Source organism: Salvelinus alpinus, chromosome 5 (genome assembly GCF_045679555.1).
Source record: "Salvelinus alpinus chromosome 5, SLU_Salpinus.1, whole genome shotgun sequence".
Lineage (NCBI taxonomy): Eukaryota > Metazoa > Chordata > Actinopteri > Salmoniformes > Salmonidae > Salvelinus > Salvelinus alpinus.
In genome coordinates this window covers 46,985,827-47,007,570 of record NC_092090.1, presented here as the reverse complement: position 1 = coordinate 47,007,570, position 21,744 = coordinate 46,985,827, and the positions used below count along the sequence as shown (strand labels likewise).

Here is a 21,744-nt window from a genome sequence, read left to right as displayed (position 1 = left end):
ATGTCAAGGCTGCCATTAGAGAGGAACTGAACCCCAGATACCCCCCAAATGTACAGGACTACCTTCATAGATCTACTGCACTGGATCCAAGGTTCAAGTCCCTGTCTCACCTAGACCCTGCCCTACACCGGAGGACATACAGTGATCTTACCACTGAGATTGTGGCCACTGAAGAGGTTAAAAAATATATACAAAAATAAGAGTGAATTACTTAAATAATAAATATACTGCAGTCTAATCTTAGTCTATGCTATTGCTATTAGAATCATCCATGTTTGATTTGGAATAATAATTATGTTTTTTATTAAATGTTATTGCCACAATTATAGTTCTATGAAAAATAATTTGAAGTTATAAGCTCAAGTCTGCTTTGCTTTCTTTTTTTTTGATGTGGACACAGGCTATTTTAATTCACTGTTGTTCAAAGGAAGAAGGTATCATGCCTCATTGCACTTTAATTTAACAATTGAGTATTGACTATTTTAAGATTTTTTTTAAATATTGAAAAGTTCCTTGCTTTAAGTGTTCTTTAAGTAATAAATGGAAAGCAAAGTTATATTTGTCTCCCTTTTTTTTGTTGCTGATCCGAAAAATTATCCGATCTGTGACCAAAACTGTGATGCGATCCGAACCGTGAATTTTGTGATCCGTTGCACCACTAGTAAAAAGCATGTTAAACATCCTTCCTCCAATAAAGTTTTTATTTGAGAATTGCCAGAACAATCTGTGATAGCAAAAATAGGCTTATTCTGGCCCTAAAAGAAACAACAACAGATTAAGGTTAACTATTTGAACCTTTCAAACCCACCTCTCTCTTTCTCCTGCAGCATGGGGGCACCAGCGACAGCGTACGACGAGAAGAAGGAAACATGCGGGACCGTCTGTCTGAAGTATCTCCTATTTACATTCAACTTCCTCTTCTGGGTGAGTCTGTCTGCCTGCATGTGACTTTCATGCTGGGAGGACAACCCCTCTGAGAAATATGTTTTTCTGTATCTTTCTGGTGTCCACAGACCAACACAACACCAGGCATTCCATCCCACATTCCCTATCACACAATTGTGCTTCCCAGCCTGCTAGACTGAACGGCTAGTCAGCCACACTGTGGGAGATGGCAGCTGTCCTAATACAGATCTCAGGAAAGATGTGTCCGCTAATGCAAACCTAATAATCTAGCCCTGCTAGGCTGCTACATATGCTCAAATACATGTTTTCCCCTAAAACATTGTGACTGATAACTTATTCTTATCCCTTGCGCAAATATTCTACAGCTGTGTCTGTCTGTCCGGAGCTCAATGGTGCAGGAAACTCTTGAGGCCAGAATATTTTATACAATGTTGCAAGTTCCTTGAAGACCAGCCATGCGTAGTAGTCAATGTTTATTTTTATCAGGATATTTTCTACCTGCAGAAGGCAATGTTTGTATTTGTTGGCTTTATGTAGGCTATTTTTATATATTGGAAATGGCATTAGAAATTACTTTAAGATTTGAATCGTTTTCATTTAGATAGGATTTTGATTAACACGTCATTGATTTTGAGATATGAAGACTTTATTATCAATGAAAGTGTTCTACTAAAAATGTGCATATGAAAATCATAACTTGCACGCAGTAGAAATTGTACGATAACTTGGCACTCCAAATGGAAAAGGTTGCCGACCGCTGGTGTAGCCTGTTACCGACAACTTCAGGAGCTTAATGGCAGAATCTTTGAAGGGCAGTGGGAGGATGAGGTTCGGGAACAGCCTTACAGTATATAAACATCAGCATGAGTGACTGACTGTTTGTGTATATTTCACAGACTGAATGTCATTCACATCGAGTGTATAGCCGCCCATCTCCTCTGCTCCCTTTTTAGTGAATGAATGACCCTGCATTACAAGGATATCAGTAGCTGTGTAAGTGATTGAGTTGGCACAGGGACACATTTTTTTTGGTGCAGTGCTGCAACATCTGCTGATGTACAAGGGTAAATGTAGTATATGGTCGATTTAACCGCTTTTCATCATATTCAAACTGTGGATGGTGATGTATTTTGTAAGTTGATAAGGCCTGTAATGTTGTGTTTAATGTAGAATACACACCAAATACTGCCATCTTCATTAACATCATGGGAACTATTCCACAGTATTTAATACTGCATAAGAATGAATGCCTATAAGAATTGAAGGTGACAGTGGTTCATTTGTTTGCCACTGTAGGTGGTGGGCTGTAGCAAGCTATCTGCTTTAGTTTTCGAGATGATCGATCTATGTCAAGGGAGGAAGTGTTTTTTACATATTTGTAGGGCTTACCCCATTTAGTCGGCTGGTCATTTGTTTGGTCGATAGGCTGTTGGCAGTAGTGGACTGATCCATTGTGGAGGCCGTGGGGATGGCATAGTCCATCAGTCCGAGACGTGCTACTGAAATTGTACAGTTGAAGTCGGAAGTTTACGTACACTTAGGTTGGAGTCATTAAAAATAATTTTTCAACCACGCCACTAATTTCTTGTTCACAAACTATAGTTTTGGCAAGTCGGTTAGGACATCTACTTTGTGCATGACACAAGTAATTTTTCCAACAATTGTTTACAGACAGTGAATTATAAGTGAAATAATCTATCACAATTCCAGGCTTTAGAAGCTTCTGATAGGCTAAGTAAGTATAAACACCATGGGACCACGCAGCCGTCATACCGCTCAGGAAGGAGAAGCGTTCTGTCTCCTAGAGATGAACGTACTTTGGTGCGAAAAGTGCAAATCAATCCCAGAACAACAGCAAAGGACATTGTGAAGATGCTGGAAGCAAACGGGTACAAAAGTATCTATATCCACGGTAAAACGAGTCCTATATCGACATTACCTGAAAGGCCGCTCAGCAAGAAAGAAGCCACTGCTCCAAAACCGCCATAAAAAAGCCAGACTCCGGTATGCAACTGCACATGGGGACAAAGATCGTACTTTTTGGAGAAATGTCTGGTCTGATGAAACAGAAATAGAACTGTTTGGCCATAATGACCATTGTTATGTTTGGAGGAAAAAGGGAGATGCTTGCAAGCCGAAGAACACCATTCCAACCGTGAAGCACGGGGGTGGCATCATTTTGTTGTGGGGGTGCTTTGCTGCAGGAGGGACTGGTGCACTTCACAAAATAGATGGCATCATGAGGTAGGAAAATGATGTGGATATACTGAAACAACATCTCAAGACATCAGTCAGGAAGTTCAAGCTTGGTTGCAAATGGGTCCTCCAAATGGACAATGACCCCAAGCATACTTCCAAAGTTGTGGAAGGCTACCCAAAAACGTTTGACCCAAGTTAAACAATTTAAAGGCAATGCTACCAAATACTAATTGAATGTATGTAAACTTCTGACCCACTGGGAATGTGATGAAAGAAATAAAAGCTGAAATAAATCATTCTCTCTACTATTATTCTGACATTTCACATCCTTAAAATAAAGTGGTGATCCTAACTGACCTAAGACAGCACATTTTTACGAGTATTAAATGTCAGGAATTGTCAAAAACTGAATTTAAATGTATTTGGCTAAGGTGTATGTAAACTTCCGACTTCAACTGTATATGGTTATATTACGTTAAGAACAATGGTGCAACACCAATAAAAATACTATGTTTTTATAACAAATGCACTTTCCCATGTTGGATAGTGGTCGCTGTCCGCAATTCAGGAACACATCAGTCCGCTGTTGAATTGGCGTCTTTTCCTTGACCATGTTGCGTTGTGCATAATAGCAAAGTTAACCAGCATATTGGTGTTGAGAACAATGCAGCGGAGGCAGCAGCAGAATGAGGAGATGAGAAAACAGCCCTTGCCTTATTGTCTAAGAAAAGTGAGGAGAGAGGAAACCAACTTAATTAGGTCTATAATCAATAGCCTAAATGTTAAATGTGGCTAGGCTTTATCAACAATATATCTACAGAAATAAGACAGATCCTGCTTCTGTTGCTTGTTTGAGTGTTTGTTTAATAGCCTACTGATTCCGTGAGCACCAAGCCTCACGCAATGATGTCAAATAAAGAATTTCACAAATTTGGCTGTTTTTCTTCTTTGTTTTACTGTCTGTAATAAAGGATTTACACTTTTTTGATTTGTTTACAATGTTCCAAATTGTCCGAAAAATAATATTTATACTAATCTCGTTGTTGTTATTATTATTATTATGATCATAAGTCACGTCATTGTCATTAGTAGGCTTAATATAGCATCTTTGTATAACCACCATTGAGCTGTAGGCCTAAGAGTGCATGCTGTTTAGTCTTAATACCGTAACTTACTTAGGCCTACAGTATATTTCAATACCTATATAGGCTACTGTATCAATCATTAATTCGTTCATGTCATCACACAGCATATGAGTCATTCTTGATTTGAAATGCTATCAAGCATTTTAGTTTTAAAATAAAGCGAGTTTTGAATAATTAGCTTATACAATAAATAAACCTTTCCATTTGGTGAATTGCATTCACAAATGAATGTGACTGTTTTTAGGCTTTGCTGTAATAAAGGCTTAACAAAACATTTTTACAACAGACTCTGGTATGCTTAATTTATTTAGAGTTTACATTGTTCCAAACGGTCAGAGCGGTTGCTCCTTAACTTCTTTTTCTTGATCTCCAGTATTTTCCACAACTAGTCAAATCTATTCCACCCATCTGACCTTCCCTTTACCTCCTGAGCAACCAGTAAATATTCCCTCGTTTCGAGTTTGTCACGTCCTCTGCATCCAATTTTCTGTCATATGTTATGGTATTCAGAGTTTGTTATAACTAATTTATTTATGTTATTATGATATGCTATACGTGAGGCCCTATTCGGATGATTCGTTTTACTGGGGGAGGTCGGGTAATGTAAATATGTACGCGAGCACAAAACACCACATCTGTCATTTTTAGTCCCGTCCGAATCTGACATGTCAGTAATTTTTACATGGCCGTAGAGTAACAATTCCACTCAGAATAAGCTACAGTTATTCTAGTCCCGTACGAATCAACATCCCTGTGTTTTCAGAGAAATGTCTGTGTTTGACAGGTGTTGCTCACGGTTTGCGCAAGAAAACAACAGATTCGATAAATTGAACTGTGCTGTGCATAAGCTATATATGAATGGCCTATATGTAGCCTATCAATTCTCAAAGTGAATGCTTTTGTTTATGTTTTTTGTGCGTATCAATTGAATATTAGCAAATGCATCAGTAAAAAATATTGAGCCTATTTAATGCAACCCTTGCTGTTAATAGATCGTTAAGCAGCATACAACTGACCTAAACATTTGGAAATGATAAGTAAACTTTCTCATCCACGGCCTAAAAACAATCAAATCAATTGCTGGTTGGACTCCCTCTAGTCATTTGTGTGTCTTAATTATATAGTTAAGGAGTGTGCTTAAAGCATCAGACAAGCTCAGTGAATATAGTTGATTTGATTAAAACACATAGGAGGTGTCAATATATGGAAAAATACACGTTTAAAAAGGTTGTCTAATCGATTGGCAGATGAGTACTGAACTGTAAACCAATCAAACATTGTGTACTATCCATGGTACTATCTCTGCTGATAATGTCTGCCAATCACGTTATCCGTGCTCGAGAGATATCTTCCGCCGACAAACTTCTCAGATAAAGTATTTTTTATTTATTTGTAATCTAACTATTTAGTTATAGAAAGAGGATACTATCAATGCAAGCTGTAAAATTACTCCCAACTTAGAATGCAGCCACCTTAGTAATGTAGCTATCTTGCTCGTTAGATAGCTAGTTACAACAAGTAGATATGTTCCTAGCTAGCAGGAGCAGATACAGTGCCTTCAGAAAGTATTCACACCCCTTGAGTAAAATTTTTTGAATACCCCATCATGTCAGTGGAATTATGTTTTTAGAAAATCAAATCTGAATGAGTGATGGTACAGAATGGCATAGGCAAGATGCAGTAGATGGTATCGAGTACAGTATATACATATGAGATGAGTAATGTAGGGTATGTAAACATAAAAGTGCATAGTTTAAAGTGGCTAGTGATACATGTATTACATAAAGATGGAAAGATGCAGTAGATGATATAGAGTACAGTATATACATATACATTATATTAAGTGGCATTGTTTAAAGTGGCTAGTGATACATTTTTGATCAATTTCCATCAAAAGAAATGTTACAAATTTAATAAAAATTTAAAGCTGAAATGTCTTTTAGTCAATAAATATTCAACCCCTTTGTTATGGCATGCCTAAATAAGATCAGGAATAAACATTTGCTTAACGAGTCACATAATACGTTGCATGGACTCACTCTTGTGTGCATTAATAGTGTTTAACATGATTTGGAATGACTACCTCATCTCTGTACCCCACACATACAATTATCTGTAAGGTCGATCAGTGAATTTTAAACATAGATTCAACCACGAAGACCAGGGAGGTTTTCCAATTCCTCACAAAGAAGGGCACCTATTGGTAGATGGGTTAAAAAAATCTGACATTGAATATCCCTTTGAGCATGGTAAAGTTTTTTTTATTTTATTGAATCCAAAACATACAATATACTTGCAGTGAAGCCACTCAAGAACTACAACAACTAGCATGGTAAAGTTATTAATTACACTTTGGAAAGTGTGTCAATACACCCAGTAACTAGAAAGATACAGGAGTCTTTACTAACTCAGTTGCCGGTGAGGAAGGAAACCACTCAGGGATTTCACCATGAGCCCAACAGTGACTTTAAAACCGTTACAGTGTTTTAATGGCTGTGATGGGAGAACTGACGATGGATAAACAAATTTGTAGTTACTCCACAATACTAACCTAATTGACAGAGTGGAAAGAAGGAAGCCTCTACAGGATAAAATATTCTTACACATGCATCTTGTTTGCAACAAGGCACTAATGTAATACTGCAAAAAATGTGGCAAAGCAATTCACTTTTTGTCCTGAATACAAAGAGTAATGTTTGGGGCAAATAGAATATAATACATTACAGAGTACCACTTTCCATATTTTCAAGCATAGTGGTGGCTGCATCATGTTATGGTTGTAATCATTAATTAAGGACTGGGACATTTTTCAGTATAAAAAATAAACGGAATGGAGCTAAGCACAGGAAAAATCCTAGAGGAAAACCTGGTTGTCTGCTTTCCGCCAGACACTGGGAGATTAATTCACCCTTCAGCAGGACAATAACCTAAAATACAAGGCCAAATCTACACTGGAGTTGCTTACCAAGAAGATGGTGAATGTTCCTGAGTGGCTGAGTTACAGTTTTGACTTAAATCAGATTGAAAATCTATGGCTAGACTTAAAAATGGTTGTCTAGCAATGATCAACAACCAATTTGACAGATCTTGAAGAATTTTCAAAAGAATAATGAGCAAATATTGCACAATCCAGTTGTGCAAAGCTCTTCGAGACATACCCAGAAAGACTCACAGCTGTAATCGCCAAAGGTGATTCTAACATGTCTTGATTCAGGGGTGTGAATACTTATGTAAATGAGATTTCCATATTTAATTTTCAATAATTTGTTAAAATCATGTTTAAAAAAAAAAATCAGGCTGGAAAACCAAATGTGGAATAAATCAAGGTGTATGAATAATTTCTGAAGGTACTGGGGCTTTATCACTAGCTAGCATGTCATTCAGGGACAAGGGAAGTTTCAGCTATCAGTTTGTTCCAAGTAATAATTTAAGACTAAAGAAATCTGTAGGACAAGTAGTGTAAAGCTAATACAGTCATCAAGGCAGGACCGTCTAATTTCATTCATACTGACAAATAAGAAATGCCACATTATCCCTGTCAATAGTTGGAGTAGGATAATTTCAGGATGTTCATTTTCTAACTCACAAACTACATTCCTTTGCTATTATGGTTTATTGTATTCCTTCTTGTCTCACTTTTTTCTCACATAATCTATTCAGCTCTCCTGTGTCCTGCTCCCAGTGATCAACCAAGTGCTATTCACTAAGCATGCGCTGATTCACTCACCTGTGAGGAGAACCATCTTACTGAAGTTTGAACTAGCCCTGCCGTCACTATTTAGACATTGGGATGACATAAGCATTTGCCTGTTGTCTATTTTGTGGGTTTTGTCTTACACAGTCTAGTACATTTTAGATTTGAAGAACACCAACTACAGATACACGTATGTGCTTGTTTGAGGATCTCAAAGACTGAATAACAGATGACAAATAGATGATTTTACTATTGTTACATCCTGGGGTGAGAATTCTATTGTTCCCATCAGGTGTCCAGGTTTTTGCCAAGAGTGTGCAAAGCTGTCATCAAGGGAAAGGGTGGTTACTTTGAAGAATGTCAAATATAAAATATCTTTGGATTTTTTTAACACTTTTTTGGTTACTACATGATTCCATATGTGTTATTTCATAGTTTTGATGTCTTCACTATTATTCTACAATGTAGAACATAGTAAAAAAATAAAGAAAAACCCTGGAATAAGTAGGTGTGTCCAAACTTTTGACTGGTACTGTATGTTATGGAAAACAAGTCTCACACGCAGTCATAGTTAGTAGAATAAAGAATGGGTTGGCAAGATTTTGGCACCGTCAATTTTTAGAATGTTAGTTGGAAAGTTATTGATTTAAAACACCTAAATATACTCACATTGAGTATGGTTACATGAACACAATAATACTGTGAATAGTCAGATTTATTATAATAATTAGATTTAAACATTTACATGCTTTGCCAGCAGAACGATTTCCCTATTAATCCTGTTTACATGGACACGTCTGAAATCAGAAACGTTCTACCAATGCGACCATGTTATTTTTGTGAAGAATATTTGATTCTGAGTTCAGACATATATAAAGTTTGTATTTGAAAACTATTTCTAAGATGCATATTTTCAGTTTTTCCAACTGTGCTAAAAGAAGCTCACATTGCTTGTGCTAAAAGAAGCTCACATTGCTTGTGCTAGAACATGCGCAGATCAAATACGCCGCTATAACTCTGATTAAGGCGTTTACAAGTCTTAATAATTCGAAAGATTGCTCAGAAAAACACGTTTTTAATCAGCACATGCTTACTTCGATTATGACCTTAAACCGATTTTAAGATAAGCAGAGTGCGGTGTTTAATTGACTAATGCCATAACCAGCCTACTGCCATAATCAGTTTAATATCAAATTATTTGTGTGCATGTAAACGTACTCATTCAATGAACATTTAGTATTTGAAACTTAAACAGTAGTTTTCTAACTGCTTTTTCTTATAATCCTACAGGCTCTTTATCATTCTCTATTCCTTATATTCCAATGCATCAAACATTATGCATGCCCATCATGGTATTCGGTAGCTGCTATTTGAGGACTCATCTGGTTTAGAAATCAAACTCTGGTTATTACAGAGCCCTTTGTACAACCATTTTTTGAAAATATTTTATTGCAAGGTATGCTATATGTATTGGCTAATATGCTTATGCAGTTGTCATTTTCTAAAACCTCCATTCTAATCAGTGGTGTAAAGATACTTTAAAGTACTACTTAAGTCGTTTTTTGGGGTGTCTGTACTTTACTTTACTATTTATATTTTTGACAACTTTTACTTCACTACATTCCTAAAGAAAATGATTTACTTTTTACTCCATACATTTTCCCTGACATTGAAAAGTACTCATTACATTTTGAATGCTTAGCAGGCCAGAACAATTGTAAAATCCATGCACTTATCAAGAAAACATCCCTCTAATCTGGTGGACTCCCTTAAAGATATATTCTCCTTAATGCAACCGCTGTGTCAGATTTCAAAAAAGCTTTACAGCGAAAGCACACCATGGAATGATCTGAGTACAGCGCTCAGCCACCAAAACAAGCCATACAGATACCCGCCATGTTGTGGAGTCAACAGAAGTCAGAAATAGTATTATAAATATTCATTTACCTTTGATCTTCATCGGAATGCACTCCCAGGAATCACAGTTCCACAATAAATGTTTGTTTGATAAAGTCCATAATTTATGTCCAAATACCTCCTTTTTGTTTGCACGTTTAGTTCACAAATCCAAATTCACAAGGCGCAGGCACTTATTCCAGACAAAGTCAAAACAGTTCCATTACAGTTCGTAGAAACATGTCAAACGATGTATAGAATCAATCTTTAGGATGTTTTTATCATAAATCTTCCAACCGGACAATTCCTTTTTCTTTAGAAATGAAAGGGAACGCAGCTCGCTCTCACTGCTGCGCGCGTGACTTAACTCATGGCATTCTGCCAGACCCCTTAGTCAAACAGCTCTTATTCGCTCCCCCTTCACAGTAGAAGCCTGAAACAAGGTACTAAAGACTGTTGACATCTAGTGGAAGCCTTAGGAAGTGCAATCGGGCCAAATTTACACTATCTTGGATAGGCAATTACTTAAATCTACAAACCTCAGATTTCCCACTTCCTGGTTGGATTTTTTCTCAGGTTTTTGCCTGCCATATGAGTTCTGTTATACTCACAGATATCATTCAAACAGTTTTAGAAACTTCAGAGTTTTCTATCCAAATCTACTAATAATATGCATATCTTAGCTTCTGGGCCTGAGTAGCAGGCAGTTTACTATGGGCACCTTATTCATCCAAGCTACTCAATACTGTCCCCCAGCCATAAGAAGTTAACACACATGCTTCGGTTGTCGTTTGTAAATGATGTTGGAGTGTGCCCCTGGCTATCTGTAAATAATAAAAACAAGAAAATGGTGCTCTCTGGTTTGCTTAATATAAGGAATTTGAAATGATTTATACTTTTTACTTTTGATACTTAAGTATACATAAAACCTAACACTGTTAGACTTTTACTCAAGTCATACTTAAGTCATTTTCTGTTAAGGTATCTTTACTTTTACTTAAGTATAACAATTGAGTACTTTTTCCACCACTGATTCTAGCATGCAGTACCCCTTCACTTTTTCCACATTTTGTTATATTACAGCCTTATTCTAAAATGGATTAAACAACATTTTGCCCATCAATCTACATACAATACCCCAGCAAAAAACAGTTTTTTAAAATATTTTTGCAAATGTATAAAAAAAAAAAATCACATTTACGTAAGTATTGAGACCCTTTAGTCAGTACTTTGTTGAAGCACCTTTGGCAGTGATTACAGCCTTCTTGGGTATGACGCTACAAGCTTGGCACACCTGTATTTGGGGAGTTCCTCACATTCTTCTCTGCAGATCCTTTCAAGCTCTCAGGTTGGATGGGGAGCGTCGCTGCACAGCTATTTTCAGGTCTCCAGAGATGTTCGATCGTGTTCAAGTCTGGCCTCAGGCTGTGCCACTCAAGGACATTCAGAAACTTGTCCACTCCTGTGTTGTCTTGGCTGTGTGCTTAGGGTCGTTGTCCTGTTTGAAGGTGATCCTTCGTCCCATTCTGAGGTCCTGAGCGCTCTGGATCTCTCTACTTTGCTCCGTTCATCTTTCCCTTGATCCTGACTGTCTCCCAGTCCATGCCGCTGAAAAACATCCCTACAGCATGGTGCTGCCATGGTGCTGCCACCATGCTTCAGCATAGGAATGGTGCCAGGTTTTCTCCAGACGTGATGCTTGGCATTCAGGCCAAAGAGTTCAATCTTGGTTTCATCAGACCAGAGAATCTTGTTTCTCATGATCTGATCTCATATGCCTTTTACTGAGAAGGGGCTTCCATCTGGCCACTCTATAAAGGCCTGATTGCTGGAGTGCTGCAGAGATGGTTCTCCCATCTCCTTGACCAAGGCCCTTCTCCCCCGATTGCTCAGTTTGGCCGGACGGCCAGCTCTGGGACGATTCTTGGTGGTTCCAAACTTCTTCCATTTAACAATGATGGAGGCCACTGTGTTCTTAGGGACCTTCAATGCTGCAGAAATGTTTTGGTATCCTTCCCCAGTTCTATGCCTCGACACAATCCTGTCTCTGAACTCTACGTACAATTCCTTTGACTTCATAGCTTGGTTTTTGCTCAGATATGCGCTGTCAACTGTGGGATCTTATATCGACAGGTGTGTGCCTTTTCACAATCATGTCCAATCAATTGAATTTACCCCAGGTGGACTCCAATCAAGTTGTAGAATCATCTCAAGGATGATCAATGGAAACAGGATGCACCTGAGCTCAATTTTGAGTCTAATATCAAAGGGTCTGAATACTTATGTAAATAAGGTAAATTTTGAAAAACCTGTTTTCGCTTCGTCATTATGGATTATAGTGTGTAGATTGAGGAAAACATTTATTTTGATCCATTTTAGAATAAGGCTGTAACATAACAAAATGTGGAAAAAGTTAAGGGGTCTGAATAATTTCCGAATGCTCTGTATATCTTTCTATCTACATGCATTTATTTGGGTTTCTATGCTAATTATTTGATTGCATGTTTATTTAAGCCTGCAGCTAGTTCTTTGTTCTTTATTGAATTCACGGACAGAGATTGCTAATGAAACACTAGCTTCCTGAGCAGGCACATTGACATTTACAGTATTAGTTGGCTTGGCTAGTCAACTGTAACATTGGCGAGCTTTCAATAGTTAACTCTCCATATGATCAAGACCATTCATATTGCATGCTGCATATTTCAAGTGCACTCGAAAACCGATATCTTATTTCAGTCTTTGGGAGCTAACGTTAGATCCTCTTAACACACTGAAAGCAGATCAGAGGCTGTGTTTACATCTTAGAAGCAGGCCATTGGCTGCCTTCATCAAGAGGGGTATGTGCAGGAGTTCTAATTGGTTCCAAGTTTAGCAGTTTGCAAGTTTTCCTGAAGACTTTTGAGATTATACTTTTTCAAATGTACTTTTTTTGGAAGAATTGAAGGTGACAACAAATTTTACAGTAATCATAAGAATATTTCATTGTCGTATACAAAAAATCAGCTCCTCCCTCGACGTAGATCGAGCAACTTCACTGTTTTCGGTGTCAGCCCACTACCTACTAGCCTATGTGTCTAATTCTTCCTCTGTACTTTGTCCTCCCAGCTGGCAGGGGGCGTGGTTATGGCGGTGGGCATCTGGACGCTGGTGGAGAAGAGTGACTACATCAGCCTGCTCTCCTCCGCGACCTACGCCGCCTCCGCCTATATCCTAATCCTTGCCGGGGCCATCGTCATGGTGACGGGAGTGTTGGGCTGCTGCGCCACCTTCAAGGAGCAGAGGAGGCTGCTGAGAGTGGTAAGTGTTGACCCTCAATTATGCACAGACGTTTGCATGAACACGCGTTCACTCACACACACACACGGGTGACACAAGTGGAAACTCTGTCCCAACCAGGACGCAAACTCCCAATCCTCCACACCGTAACACAACATGAAACTTTATTTGCCACGTGCACAGGATACAACGGGTGTAAAACATTAGTCAAATTCATTCTTACCTTGAGAGCTCTTTACCAACAATGTAGTGATAATAATATAGATCATATATATATATATATATCCCCCCCCCCCCCCCCCCCCCCACCTTTATTTAACCAGGTAGTCCAGTTGAGAACAAGTTCTCGTTTACAGCTGCGACCTGGCCAAGATAAAGCAAAGTAGTGCGACACAAACAACAACACAGAGTTACATATAGAAAAAACAAACGTACAGTCAATAACACAATAGGGGGGGAAAAGTCTATATACAGTGTGTGCAAACGGCATGAGGAGGTAAGGCAATAAATAGGCCATAGTTGCGAAGTAATTACAATTTAGCAATTTAACACTGGAGTGATAGATGTGCACATGATGATGTGCAAGTAAAAATACTGGTGTGCAAAAGAGCAAAAACTAAATAAGAACAATATGGGGATGAGGTAGGTAGATTGGATGGGCTATTTACAGCTGCAGCAATTGGTTAGCTGCTCAGATAGTTGATGTTTAAAGTTAGTGAGGGAGATAAGTCCCCAACTTCAGCGATTTTTGCAATTCGTTCCAGTCATTGGCAGCAGAGAACTGGAAGGAAAGGCGGCCAAAAGAGGTGTTGGCTTTGGGGATGACCAGTGAGATATACCTGCCGGAGCGCGTGCTACGGGTGGGTGTTGTTATCGTGACCAGTGAGCTGAGATAAGGCGGAGCTTTACCTAGCAAAGACTTATAGATGACCTGGAGCCAGTGGGTCTCGACGAATATCTAGCGAGGGCCAGCCGACGAGAGCATACAGGTCGCAGTGGTGGGTGGTGTATGGGGCTTTGGTGACAAAACAGGTGGCACTGTGATAGACTGCATCCAGTTTGCTAAGTAGAGTGTTGGAGGCTATTTTGTAAATGACATCGCCGAAGTCGAGGATTGGTAGGATAGTCAGTTTTACGAGGGTATGTTTGGCGACGTGAGTGAAGGAGGCTTTGTTGCGAAATAGGAAGCCAATTCTAGATTTAATTTTGCATTGGAGATGCTTAATGTGAGTCTGGAAGGAGAGTTTACAGTCTAACCCGATACCTAGGTATTTGTAGTTGTCGACATATTCTAAGTCAGAACCGTCCAGAGTAGTGATGCTGGTCGGGCAGGCGGGTGTGGGCAGTGATCGGTTGAAAAGCATGCATTTAATTTTTACTAGCGTTTAAGAGCAGTTGGAGGCCACGGAAGGAGTGTTGTATGGCATTGAAGCGCGTTTGGAGGTTTGTTAACACAATGTCCAAAGAAGAGTCAGAATGGTGTCTTCTGCATAGAGGTGGATCAGGGAGTCACCCGCAGCAAGAGCGACATCGTTGATATATACAGAGAAAAGAGTCGGCCCGAGAATTGAACCGTGTGGTTCCTCCATAGAGACTGCCAGAGGTCCGGACAACAGGCCCTCCGATTTGACACACTGAACTCTATCAGAGAAGTAGTTGGTGAACCAGGCGAGGCAGTCAATTGAGAAACCAAGACTGTTGAGTCTGCTGATAAGAATACGGTGACTGACAGTCGAAAGCCTTGGCCAGGTCGATGAAGACTGCTGCACAGTACTGTCTTTTATCGATGGTGGTTATGATATCGTTTAATACCTTGAGCGTGGCTAAGGTGCACCCATGACCAGCTCGGAAACCGGATTGCACAGCGGAGAAGGTACGGTGGGATTCGAAATGGTCAGTGATCTGTTTATTAACTTGGCTTTCGAAGACTTTAGAAAGGCAGGGCAGGATGGATATAGGTCTGTAACAGTTTGGGTCATGAGTGTCACTCTCTTTGAAGAGTGGATGACCGCGGCAGCTTTCCAATCTTTAGGGATCTCGGGCGATACGAAAGAGAGGTTGAACAGACTGGTAATAGGGGTTGCAACAATGGCGGCGGATAATTTTAGAAAGAGAGGGTCCAGATTGTCTAGCCCAGCTGATTTGTACGGGCCAGGTTTTGCAGCTCTTTCAGAACATCTGCAATCTGGATTTGGGTGAAGGAGAAGCTGGGGAGGCTTGGGCAAGTAACTGCGGGGGGTGCGGAGCTGTTGGCCGGGTTTGGGGTAGCCAGGAGGAAAGCATGGCCAGCCGTAGAGAAATGCTTATTCAAATTCTCGATTATCGTGGATTTATCGGTGGTGACAATGTTTCCTAGCCTCAGTGCAGTTGGCAGCTGGGAGGAGGTGCTCTTATTCTCCATGGACTTTACAGTGTCCCAAAACTTTTTGGAGTTAGAGCTACAGGATGCAAATTTCTGTTTGAAACAGCTAGCCTCTGCTTTCCTGACTGACTGCGTGTATTGGTTCCTGACTTCCCTGAAAAGTTGCATATTGCGAGGACTATTCGATGCACAGGATGTTTTTGTGCTGGTCGAGGGCAGTCAGGTCTGGAGTGAACCAAGGGCTATATCTATTCTTAGTTCTACATTTTTTGAAAGGGGCATGCTTATTCAAGATGGTGAGGAAATGACTTTTAAAGAACGACCCGTCATCCTCTACCGACGGGATGAGGTCAATATCCTTCCAGGATACCCGGGCCAGGTCGATTAGAAAGGCCTGCTCGCAAAAGTGTTTTAGGGAGCGTGTGACAGTGATGAGGGGTGGCCGTTTGACCGCGGATCCATAGCATATGCAGGCAATGAGGCAGTGATCGCTGAGATCCTGATTGAAAACAGCAGAGGTGTATTTGGAGGGCAAGTTGGTCAGGATAATATCTATGAGGGTGCCCATGTTTATGGATTTAGGGTTGTACGTGGTGGGTTCCTTGATAATTTGTGTGAGATTGAAATAATCAAATATAAAAAAAAAAAACACAAGTAAGATATAAGTTGAAGAAACACAAGAATGCTAGTGTATATAGATGTCAGAGCCAGTACCTTTATTCAATATGCAGGGATACTGGGGTGGTTGAGGTAGGTTTATACATGAAAGTGACTGGTAGTAGGATATACATGGAAACAGGTCTGAAAAGTGACTGGTAACAGGAATATATAAATACTTATGGTAATATACTAATGGTATTATATACATGTAAACTGGAGTGATAGTGACCAGTAGCAAGATACGGTAAATACTAATAGTTATGGAAATCAATAATCTATGAACAGCTGTGTAATGGTAGTAATACATCTCATCAATAATCATTTTAGCAGCAGCGTTGCTGTGAGGGGGTGTGTGCATGTGGGTGTAAGTGTGTGGCGTCAGTAATGGGTGTTTTGAGTAAGAGTGACAGTGAAGGTGTGTGTGTGTGTCTGAGTGGGTAGAGACCTGTGGATGGGCATAGTCAGTGTGGATAAGCTGTGGGAGAGGGAGAGCAGTAGCTGTTAGCCATTTTAAGTAGAAGCTGTATACTAGTCTGTTGGTCTGTGCCTTGATGCACTGGTACTGCCTGCCGAATGGGAGCATGGAGAACAGTCCACGTCTCAGGTGGCTGGAGTCTTTGGCAATTTTCTGGGCCTTTCTCAGACACCACCCGGCATGTACATCGTGGATGACTGGGAGCTCACCCGCACCACCCTCTGGCACTGCCTTGCCTTCTCCATGACTGTGTTGGTGTGAGTGGACCATGTTAAGTCCTCAGTGATGTGGACACAGAGGAACTTGAAGCTCTTGACCGTCTCTGCTGCGGCCCTGTGGATGGGGGATGTACACACCCACGGTTTTCTATATTCCATGATCAGCCCCTTGGTCTTGCTGACGTTGAGAGAGAGGTATCCGATCTCCTCCTTGTAGGCTGTCTCATCGCCGATGATGATCAGGCCTACCACCATCGTGTCGTCAGCAAACTTGATGATGGAGTTGGAGTTGTGTGTGGCTACACAGTCGTGGGTAAACAGGGAGTACAGGAGGGGGCTAAGCACACAGCCCAGGGCAGCCCCATGTTGAGGGTCAGCATGGCAGAGGTGTTGTTAGCTACTCTCACCACATGTGGTTGGCCCGTCAGGAAGTCCAGGATCCAGTTGCGGAGGGAGGTGTTCAGTCCCAGGGTCCCGAACGAGTTTGACGAGCTTGGAGGGCACTATGGTGTTGAACATTGATTGAGCTGTAGTCGATGAACAGCATTCTCACATAGGTATTCATTTTGTCCAGGTGGGAGAGGGCAGTGTGGAGTGTAATTGAGACTACATCTTCTGTAGATGAGCGGTATGCAAATTGGAGTGGGTTGTCTGGGATGATGGCGTTGATGTGTGCCACAGAAGGAAAGTGAGCTCTCAGAAGGAGATCACAGAAGGAGAGAGCTCATAGGAGAGCACAGAAGGAGAGAGAGAGAGAGAGAGAGAGCTCATAGGAGAGCACAGAAGGAGAGAGAGAGCGCTCATAGAAGGAGAGTACAGAAGTAGAGAGAGAGAGCTCATAGAAGGAGAGAGAGCACAGAAGGAGAGAGAGCACAGAAGGAGAGAGAGCACAGAAGGAGAGAGAGCACAGAAGGAGAGAGAGCACAGAAGTTGAGAGCTCATAGGAGAGAGCTCATAGGAGAGAGCTCATAGGAGAGCTCATAGAAGGAGAGAGGGCTCACAGAAGGAGAGCACAGAAGTGGAGAGAGAGCTCACAGAAGGAGAGCATAGAAGGGGAGAGAGCGCTCACAGAAGGTGAGCACAGAAGGGGGAGTGAGAGCGCTCACAGAAGGTGAGCACAGAAGGGGGGGGGGAGAGCGCTTACAGAAGGTGAGCACATAAGGGGAGGGAGAGCGCTCACAGAAGGTGAGCACAGAAGGGGAGAGAGAGCGCTCACAGAAAGTGAGCAGAGAAGGGGAGAGAGTGTGCTCACAGAAGGGGAGCACAGAATGGGAAAGAGAGCGCTCACATAAGGAGGGGTCTGGTATGAGCACAGTCCATTCTTCTGGGCAGAATTGACAGGGAGGTGGCACAGAGAGTGGAGGGAAACTGTTTTCCTTCCAAGCAGACAAAATTTATACCACTGGCTGACTCAGAAAACCCCAGAGGCAATGAACGGAAAACTGACCTCATACTCTGACTGGCCAGAGCCCTACAAGGCTGTCATAGACAGAGCAGAACTGTGCTGGAAGCAGAGGCAAACTTAAAGGGGTAGTGCACCTAAATTAGATAATTTGTTGTTTTCCTCACCTTAGAAGTAATTCAATGTGAATGGGTTATGAATGACTGTCATTTACAATAACACTTTCATTACTATCCTGTGGTGGCCATAGAAAATATTCACATTGATTACTCTAAAGCAATAGGTGGTAAGGTGCCCTTGTCTCAGAATGACAAGAATACACTGAATACTTTTTTTTATTTTAGACATGGTGCAAATGAGGTCTAGATCAATGCTTGCTGACAACATGTTGCCAAATCATTTTAGGTCGGTGAGGAACAGAACTAGGTCAACAGAGCCTGTGTGGTGCGTCTGGTTTCTCAAAATTTGAATTCAAGTGATATCTAGGTATTCACATAGGACAATTGTTTTCCATATCAAGTCGAACATGGAATTTTGAGGAAACCAATACTAACTCCTCAATGACTTTAGTTATTTAGTAATAATAGGATCTCTATCCAGTCCTTACCCTGACCTTTTGAGCGTTATATTCCTTAGTGAAGGTACAAGGGAGGAGTAGTTGAAACGGCCTAATTCAGTATTATTCATTCACATTGGGTAAGGTTTCTCAAACGATTTTGTTATCAGCTCCTGTTCTAGATGGGCCTCTACTCTATGTCCACGTTTGATCCCAAACATATGCTGTGGCTTTTGTGTGTTTGAGTGTTGGAATGCAGAGCGCATCCCAAGGAGTTACGATTAGGCCGATGAATCATGCTGAAGGAATGAACTTGTCAGGAGGGAGGGCGGGGAGAGATGGTTAGGAAGGAAAAGAGAGAAGAGGGGTGTGAGTCTGTGTGTGAGTTTGTGTGCGTGCGAGTAACTTAACCATGTTCCATAAGGGCGAGACGACTGTCAAATCGGTCGTCTACCTCCGATGTCTACCTCCGATGTCTTGCCTCTCAGCAGCTATGTCACAGCGGTGTGTGTGTGTCTGTGTCTCTCTCGCTCTCTCTCTCTCTGTGCGTGTTAGGGTTGGGAGATGTCAATCTTTGTCCTATCGTGATTATGTACCAATAAAACATTGTGATATACGATGCTATCGCCCCGTATTGGCAAACCCCCCCCTCCCAAATGTATTTATTTATTTATATTTGAAAGTTTTTTTTTTTTTTAAACAGCAAAAATTTCAGTTGGGCTACAGTGAGGAAATCGAATGGAACTGGACGAATCTTGATGGAATATGTTGTTGAAAGCCTGGGCATTGGCTAAGTGCAGGCATATAATTTCTAATATTGCTTTCTGGCGGAGGTGTGTCCCCATGGAGCGCGTGTATGTGTGGCGTGCTGTGATGGAGTATTGACTGTCTGATGAGGAATAGGGCAATCTTACCGTAGTTATGTGGGCTGGATAGAATCAATCTACCACAGAGCCATATCTACAGTATACAGTTGAAGTCGGACGTTTACATACACCTTAGCTAAATACATTTAAACTCAGTTTTTCACAATTCCTGACATTTAATCCTAGTAAAAATTCCCTGTCTTAGGTCAGTTAGGATCACCACTTTATTTTAAGAATGTGAAATGTCAGAATAATAGTAGAGAGAATGATTTATTTCAGCTTTTATTTATTTCATCAAATTCCCAGTGGGTCAGAAGTTTATATACAATCATTTAGTATTTGGTAGCATTGCCTTTAAATTGTTTAACTTGGGTCAAACGTTTAGCGTAGCCTTCCACAAACTTCCCACAATAAGTTGGGTGAATTTTGGCCCATTCCTCCTGACAGAGCTGGTGTAACTGAGTCAGGTTTGTAGGCCTTCTTGCTCGCACACGCTTTTTCAGTTCTGCCCACAAACTTTCTATAGGATTGTGGTCAGGGCTTTGTTATGCCGACTCCAATACCTTGACTTTGTTGTCCTTAAGCCATTTTGCCACAACTTTGGAAGTATGTTTGGGGTCATTGTCCATTTGGAAGACCCATTTGCGACCAAGCTTGATCTTCCTGACTGATGTCTTGAGATGTTGCTTTAATATATCCACATAATTTTCCTACCTCATGATGCCATCTATTTTGTGAAGTGCACCAGTCCCTCCTGCAGCGAAGCACCCCCACAACATGATGCTGCCACCCCCGTGCTTCACGGTTGGGGTGGTGTTCTTCGGCTTGCAAGCATCCCCCTTTTTCCTCCAAACATAACAGTTCTATTTTTGTTTCATCAGACCAGAGGATATTTCTCCAAAAACTATGATATTTGTCCCCATGTGCAGTTGCAAACCGTAGTCTGGCTTTTTTTTTATGGTGGTTTTGGAGCAGTGGCTTCTTCCTTGCTGAGCGGCCTTTCAGGTTATGTCGATATAAGACGAATTTTACTGTGGATATAGATACTTTTGTACCTGTTTCCTCCAGCATCTTCACAAGATTCTTTGATGTTGTTCTGGGATTGATTTTCACTTTTCGCACCAAAGTACGTTCATCTCTAGGAGACAGAACGCGTCTCCTTCCTGAGTGGTATGACGGCTGCATGGTCCCATGGTGTTTATACTTACGTACTATTGTTTGTACAGATGAACGTGGTACCTTCAGGTTTTTGGAAATTACTCCCAATAATGAAACAGACTTGTGGAGGTCCACAATTTTTTTTGAGGTCTTGGCTGATTTCTTTGGATTTTTCCCATGTCGTCAAGCAAAGAGGCACTGAGTTTGAAGGTAGGCCTTGAAATACATCCACAGGTACACCTCCAATTGACTCTAATTATGTCATTTAGCCTATCAGAAGCTTCTAAAGCCATGACATCATTTTCTGTAATTTTCCAAGCTGTTTAAAGGCACAGTCAACTTAGTGTATGTCAACTTCTGACCCACTGGAATTGTGATACAGTGAATTATAAGTGAAATCTGTCTGTAAACAATTGTTGGGAAAATGACTTGTGTCATGCACAAAGTAGATGTCCTAACCGACTTGCCAAAACTATAGTTTGTTAACAAGAAATTTGTGGAGTGGTTGAAAAACGAGTTGATGACTCCAACCTAAGTGTATGTAAACGTCCGACTTCAACTGTATATATGACTGGTCTACCGTCTTCAGAACTGGTTAATCATTTCTTTATTTGCCTCATAAAAAATAATAATAATATTGTTTTCAAAAAGAAAAGAGAACCACATTTCTGGGATCTTTTATTTCTACTCATGAAACATGGGGCCAACACTTTACGTTGCGTTTATAGATTTTTTCAGTGTATAAAATGTATGGCTCTCCTATTCTCACTATTTTGCCCACTCCCATTCAAGGCTAGAACTACCTATTTTTTTCTAGTGTTTCTAATGCTTCGATAACGATACTTCAGGGCGCCAGTCAAGTTCAAATAGGCCAAACCATCGTCTGTCATATCACGATGTCGTCACCATCGACGATGATTGACAGCCTATT

At 40.8% G+C, this 21,744-nt stretch overlaps 1 protein-coding gene across 1 annotated transcript in view; it reads left to right on the top strand.

Moving 5' to 3' along the window:
* LOC139576277 (CD151 antigen-like) overlaps nucleotides 1–21,744 on the top strand; it is a 44,741-nt gene that overhangs the window by 7,023 nt on the left and 15,974 nt on the right. The window contains exons 2-3 of the mRNA XM_071402181.1: nucleotides 828–924; nucleotides 12,946–13,137. Of these exons, the coding sequence (XP_071258282.1) occupies nucleotides 829–924; nucleotides 12,946–13,137 (288 nt within the window). The 5' untranslated portion in view covers nucleotide 828. The remainder of the gene's footprint in view (nucleotides 1–827; nucleotides 925–12,945; nucleotides 13,138–21,744) is intronic.